Source organism: Lissotriton vulgaris, chromosome 7, assembly GCF_964263255.1.
Source record: "Lissotriton vulgaris chromosome 7, aLisVul1.2, whole genome shotgun sequence".
NCBI classification, from domain to species: Eukaryota; Metazoa; Chordata; class Amphibia; order Caudata; family Salamandridae; genus Lissotriton; species Lissotriton vulgaris.
In genome coordinates this window covers 1,360,316,635-1,360,323,888 of record NC_141695.1, presented here as the reverse complement: position 1 = coordinate 1,360,323,888, position 7,254 = coordinate 1,360,316,635, and the positions used below count along the sequence as shown (strand labels likewise).

Below are 7,254 nucleotides of genomic sequence, written 5' to 3'. Positions count from 1 at the left end.
GGGGGACATAGTATTATTACAAGAAATTCCATATCAAAGATGTTGACATCTCTAAAATGCGTCGTAATTGGGTGGGCCATGTTTTCGCATCTCCTGGTTCAGGGAAACGTAATGGTGTTGCAATTCTTTGTCATAAACGACTGAACATTCAGCTCCTCAAACAAGATACTGATACAGAGGGTAGATGGGTTATTGTATCATTGTTAGTCAACAAAATTCCTTTAACCATTTTTCATTTATATGCTCCCACTGTACATGACAAACTGTTTTGGCCTCAAATTCTCTCTTCCATGATGCAATACACAGATGATTATTTTATTTTAGGGGGGGGGGGATTGTAATATGATTATGGACCCATTTCTAGATAGGAATTCTACTTCCCGTTTTTCTCCTTCCCAAATCCACACTCAATTCACCTCCACTATATCCCAAAAGGTCTCTGGTTGATTCATGAAGGCTTTGTAATTCTACATTACGAGAGTACACATATTTATCGCCTGTTCATTTCTCCCAATTTAGGATAGATTAAATTCTTATTTCCAAAGCTCTAACTCAACACATCATTCACTCAGACATAGGTTCCATCTTAATCTCTGATCACGCTCCAGTTTCCCTACATCTTGATTTACTTTCCCCTGTTAAAGGGACTAGAAGATGGAGATTCAATAATTCCCTCCTCTTAGACAAAGCATTCACAACTGTTTTCCTTGACTTTGCAGTACAACTTTTTTACCGACAATGAGTCTCCCCTTTTGTCTCCTCAACTAGTTTGGGACACTTTTAAAGCTGCCTCTAGAGATTTCATTATCTCCTATGTTGCCAAGAAAAGACATCACTCTAATCAGTCTTTAACTGCATTAACTTCCCAAATTAAAACGTTAGAACATTCTTATTATTCTTTTTAGTGCAGCTGGATTTATACAGGACCAACATTTTTCTAGAGAACTTTGCCAGATAGTCTGTAAGTCTAATTCTTGGTCCGGCATGTCTTTCCTCCATGTTGCTTCCGGGACTAAGAAATCTTCTTCTCCGGCCCCTATGAAAGCCCAGTACCATTTTGATATTTCTTTCTTCATGGGTGATATTTTTATCATTTCGTTTTCAAGATTCTCGTTACCCTTTTTCCTTTCTAGTAAAGTGTTAGCCCAACTGGTTAGTTGATAGTATTTGAATTTTGATAACTTGGCTTCAGTAATTACATATAGTTCGTCCCACTGTAGTGCAGTGTAGAAGCAGACCAAGACAAATGAGGTGCCTTATATAGTCAGGATTTATTTAACAGTCAAAGAGTATATACTCCAAACCAAACAGGGGAATTCTGGGAGTTGTAGTTTAAGTCCAAAGTAAACGGGGATTCGGGAACACAACTTTGTCCCACTCTGTTCTCCTTTTCAGGTTTCCAATCACAATGGAGATCCCTGGTTTTCAGGCTTGACAGGCTTCCTCGGATACCGTAAAGTAAAACAGAAACAAGAATGGTTGTCAGGTATGGGTTTTTAAATGTGTTAACCGCGCAGGAAGCAAGGGAAGTGAGGGGAAGCAATTCACCAGAACCTTCACCAGTGTGCGTGCAGCTTTCAAAACGGTCCTTCGTGCCCCGTTCTATATGCACAGTATAACCACCAGCTACTGGGTTCCACCCGCTTTCCCCCCTCCTTTCCTGTCCTCCGGTCCCCGACCCCAAGAAAGTTGAATTTTGTCTCGCACCTTGTGCAGCCACGACCCCCGGTGGCCATGGCTGGCATGCTCGCGTTGCCAGGTAGGGTCTGGCTGCCCTTCTGTTCCGGCCCTCAGCTCCTCAGCGCCGCAGGTTTCTTTGGCCGTTGTCGTCCTCTTCCCGATGTCAGGCTCCGTCCCTCTGCTCTCCGATGGCGGAACAAAGAAGGTCCTCACCGGTGTCTCCTCTTGGCTCCCGATGTGTGGTCCCTGTGACCGACGGTCTCCCTCGGCGTCTTCCTTTTTTAGAATGCTGAAACCACGTGACTCCACCAGCGGACCGGCCCAGGCACAGGAATTAAAGGGGCCGCATCCTTCAGTGACGTTCTGTGAACACAGAATGGGAGAGCAATGAGGGGAAAAGTGCCCCGAGTGGGCATCCATAGAGTCCGTATCCTCACACACCCCAACCCCAGTTTGTTCACGTTCGGGGAACAAAGGAAGGCGGGAAAGAAAGTCAGCATTTCCATTGTCAATTCCCTTCCGATGGACCACCTCAAAGGAAAAGGGCTGGAGGGAGAGGAACCACCTCAAGATTCGCAGATTGTTGCCCTTGTTGCGGCTCATCCATTGTAAGGGAACATGATCAGTGTAAAGGAGGAAATGGGCCCCCTCCAGATAGTATCGTAATTTCTCAATCGCCCACTTAATGGCCAAGCACTCCTTTTCTATGATAGGATATTTCTGCTCCCGAGGAAAGAGTTTTCTGCTGATGAAAAGGACGGGATGTTCAATGCCATCCGAAGACAATTGGGACAATATCGCTCCTAACCCATGTTCAGAGGCGTCTGTGTGTAACAGGAAAGGTTTCGAGAAATTAGGAGACCTCAAAATGGGGGCAGAGGTTATGGCCTTTTTCAGGTTCACAAATCCAGCTATGGCGCTCTCGCTGGGGTGTTGGAAGTCTTTGTTTTTAACATTTTTCTGTAGTAGGTCGGTCAGGGGAGTAGCCAATTCAGAATATTGTGGAATGAAACGTCTGTAATATCCCAGGAGCCCCAGGAAAGCCCTAACCTCTTTCTTGGTCGATGGAAAAGGGGCTTCTGCTATTGCCTTCACCTTTTCAGACTGTGGTTCGATAACACCGTTTCCCAAAAGGAACCCAAGATATTTCACTTTCCTAAAGCCTGCTCTGGATTTTTTTGCATTTATGTGCAATCCCGCCGCTTGTAGGAACCTAAGTACCTGAGTACAATGGTGTAAATGAGTTTCCCAGTCTGGGCTAAATATGACAATGTCATCAAGGTATGCGGAGGAATACTCCTGATGTGGTTGTAACACCTTCTTCATGAGGCGTTGGAACGTGGCAGATGCCCCGTGCAACCCAAAGGGCAATACAGTAAACTCATACAGGCCGGTTGGTGTAACAAAGGCAGTCTTTTCATGATCTTCGGGTTTGAGGGGTACCTGCCAATAGCCTTTTGTGAGGTCAAGAGTTGTAATGTATTGAGCCTCCCCCAGTTTCTCTATTAACTCGTCGACTCTAGGGATTGGATATGAGTCACACTTCGAAATAGAGTTGACCGCGCGGAAGTCAATGCAAAAGCGGACTGAGCCATCCGGTTTTGGCACGAGGACTATAGGAGAGGACCAGTCGCTTTTGGAGGGCTTTATGACTCCTAAATCTAGCATGTTCTTAACCTCTTCCTCAATGGCCTGTCTTCTGGCAGCTGGAATGCAGTATGGTTTTTGTTTTACTATTTTTCCAACCTGTGTGTCTATGGAATGCTCAGCTAACATAGTTTTTCCAGGTAGGTTAGAAAAAAGATGGGAAAAGGGTTTTAGGGTCTCCTGAAGGGTTTCCCTCCTTGTTCTTCAGTTAAATCAGGATTGAAAACTAATTCCTTCAGGGTGGTTTCACCCTGGGACAGGAGTCCTACGTGTTGTACATTTTGAGGGGGGGGCCCTAACCATTTTTTTAACAGGTTTATATGATACAGTTGGGTCTTTCTAGGTTTGATCTGTACCTTATATGACGTTAAACCCACTTTCTCTGTGATTTTATACGGACCCTGCCACCCAGACCGTGGTTTCCCTAGGTTGGAGGGTAACAGGACCAACACCCAATCTCCTACGTTGAGGTGGCGCCACTTCTTTCCTTTGTCATATAGGGTTTGTTGGGCTTTCTCTAGGTTGGAATCAGCGAATTCCCTTAATTTGTGGAGTCGGGAGTGGAGACTTTGTGTATACTCGAGAAAATTTTAAGTATCTTCTTCTTTCTCTTGTTCCCACACTTCTTTCGTAATCTCCAAGAGACTCCTTGGCTCCCTTCCGTAGAGGAGCTGAAATGGGGAACACCCTAGACTAGCTTGTACCTGGCTCCGGATTACATACAAAGCTAGAGGAAGTAGCTGATCTCATTCTCTGCCCTCAACAGTTAGGAGTTTCTTCAATGTCAATCTCAAAGTGGCGTTGTAACGCTCACAGAGTCCATCCGTCTGAGGATGATATACTGATGTTTTGATGTGAGATATGTCTAGAGACTTACATATTTGTCCCATCAACTTAGAAACAAAGGGAGTGCCCTGATCGGTCAATATTTCCTGAGGGAAACCAACTCTTGAAAAGAGCTCCAAGAGCTTCTCAGAAATGTTTTGGGTCGTGGGAGTGCGTAGAGGAAAGGCTTCTGGGTATCTTGTGGCGTAGTCAACCACAACCAAAGCGTAGAGGTGTCCCTTCTTGGTACGTGGTAATGGACCAATAAGATCCATACCGATTCTTTCAAATGGATTACCCACAACCGGTAACGGTTGTAAGGGAACAGCTGGTAGCTTGTAGGGATTCTTTTTTTGACACACCTCACATTCTTGGCAGAATCTAGTGACTTGGGAAAATATACCAGGCCAATAAAAATGTTGCAACAACATCTGCATCGTCTTTTTGGCCCCTCTGTGCCCTGCGAGCAGATGCGAATGAGCAAAAAAAAAGAACCTGTTCCCGAAATGCTTGAGGCACTAACAATTGGGGAGTATCCCCTTGTTTCCCAATGCGATACAACAATTCGTTTTTTATGTGAAAAGAAGGATAGCTATCGGGTGTTTGTTGCACTTGAGTCCATGCTCCTTGTAAGGTGGGGTCATTTTTCTGAGCGTATCTGAAGCTTCGGTCAGTGACCCATGGAGCTTGGGTTAGAAGAGTAGGCTGTGTTCTGGGTGGAGAAGGGACGTTCTGTAGCTCGTTTCGTAGCATGTTAAGAAATGAGGGATTGTCTTGCCCTATTATCATTTCCTCCGGCAGACTATGAACAACCCCGAGCCTGATCTTTATGGTCTTACCTTGGGGAAGGGTGACAGGGACTTTGATAACAGGATAAACCTTCACATCCCCGTGAACACACCTAATTGGTACAGAGTCTTCCAGCTCTTCAGGGAGCGGTAGCACAATGGACTGGAGAATGACTGACTGTTTGCACCCCGAATCTAGCAATGCCCTCACCTGCACACCCTTGACCTGGACCCTTACGTGAAAACTGGGTCCGAGTTCCGCAGAATATAGGATGGAACGGGGTATGCATCCGATGTCCATCGGTTCTTCGGGATGTTTCCTCCTGGGACAGTCACGTGCTATATGACCCCACTCTCTACATTCAAAACACTGAGGGTTGCGCAGGGGAGGAGGCTCTAATCGGGGTGTTCTTGGTTTTACCGTCTCTAGCGGGGGTTTCACTGGTTTCTTTTCAGGTCTTACGGGACCACTCACGTGTTTTGTGGGCCTGTTGGAGTCCCACGGTAAGGCCCTAGGTTGTGCTCTATAAAACGTAGTGAAACAAAACAGTTGCCAATGCTGAGACTGACTATTTAGTTTGTTGGATGGAATTCATGATACTAAACATGAAATTCAGCTTTAAGGATTGCTGCTTATTCAGACGTGCACTTTTCAATTCTTATTTATTTTATCGATCCACAACGTTATTTGTGCATTTCAATACAAAACGATCATAAACATTACAAAAGACAAAATATTTACACATTTAAATGTATGTATGCCATCTAAGAAGTCAACATTTGACATAGGAAAATAATTTCCTGTTCATTGAGTGAATCTTTAAAGTGTTTTTGGTTGCTTCAAATGTTAAAAAAACATACATTTAAATGTGGCAAGGAACCTTGCTTGTTCTTTGTTTTGTATTGTAGGATGGTTGTTTGTATGAATGTGATATGAATGCAAAATTGGCCGAATGTATAGAATTTTTGTGGTCAAACAATTTGGTTTAAAACGTTTTCTTTTTCAGGTTGTGTAAATATTTTGTCTTTTGTAATGTTTATGATCGTTTTGTATTGAAATGCACAAATAACGTTGTGGATCGATAAAATAAATAAGAATTGAAAAGTGCACGTCTGAATAAGCAGCAATCCTTAAAGCTGAATTTCATGTTTAGTATCATGAATTCCATCTAACAAACTAAATAGTCAGTCTCAGCATTGGCAACTGTTTTGTTTTATTATCGTATTGGCTCAGCCTTGCTGAGTTGGAGCCTAGACCCATCTCTGTTGTTAGGCTATGAAACGTAGTGGCCATTTCTACAGCCTGTTCAGGACTCAGGTGTTTGTGTTGTTTCAACCATCTTTGAATGGGGTATGGCAAGGCCTCTAAGAATTGCTCTAAATAAATCATGTCCATGATTGCATCCTTTGTTTGGGACTTTGGTCTTAGCCATTTGTCCACTGCTGCTTTTAGCTTAAAATACAGAGTTTTGGGATTATCTGCTGTGGTGCCGCGTTCTTTCCTGAACCGTACCCTATATGCCTCTGAATCCAGGCCCATATGGTCCAGTATCAAGTTTTTTATTTCTGTATAGGAAGTATTGCCATTAGGGTTAGCTACTTGGTAGGCAGCTTGCGCTTCTCCCATAAGAAGTGGGGCTAGGAAGAAAGGCCACTTAGCTTCAGGCCATCCAGATGCCCTTGCCGCCCTTTCGAAGTTAAGAAGGAAGGCATCGGGGTCTTCTCCGGTCGCGTACTTCTGGAGAGACACGTTTGGCCCAGTCCCTGCCCTTATTTGAAGTTGTGTTGTTAAGTCCCTTCTATCATCCGCTACTTTTTGCATTTGGTCCGCATGGTTAGCCATACTATCTCTCATGAGTTCTCGGTCTGCTTGAGCAGAAGTCATCTGCTTTTCCACTGCCCATTCTAGCTTTTCCTGACCTCGTATTAATTGTTGGATGAGGTTTTCCATGGTGAGGTGACTGAAATCCCACTTCTGACACCACGTGTAGCGCAGTGTAGAAGCAGACCAAGACAAATGAGGTGCCTTATATAGTCAGGATTTATTTAACAGTCAAAGAGTATATACTCCAAACCAAACAGGGGAATTCTGGGAGTTGTAGTTTAAGTCCAAAGTAAACGGGGATTCGGGAACACAAGTTTGTCCCACTGTGTTCTCCTTTTCAGGTTTCCAATCACAATGGAGACCCCTGGTTTTCAGGCTTGACAGGCTTCCTCGGATACCGTAAAGTAAAACAGAAACAAGAACGGTTGTCAGGTATGGGTTTTTAAATGTGTTAACCGCGCAGGAAGCAAGGGAAGTGAGGGGAAGCTA

General features: G+C 44.2%; 1 protein-coding gene across 1 annotated transcript; it reads right to left on the bottom strand.

Annotated features, from left to right (window-relative positions):
- Window positions 1-4,533: 4,533 nt before the first annotated feature.
- LOC147703696 (uncharacterized) lies at window positions 4,534-6,891 on the bottom strand. Its single transcript, XM_086929541.1, has 2 exons — window positions 6,230-6,891; window positions 4,534-5,479 (listed from the first exon to the last, which is right to left on the bottom strand). Exons 1-2 carry the CDS (start codon window positions 6,889-6,891, stop codon window positions 4,534-4,536), a joined length of 1,608 nt encoding a protein of 535 aa, XP_086785667.1.
- Window positions 6,892-7,254: the final 363 nt, after the last annotated feature.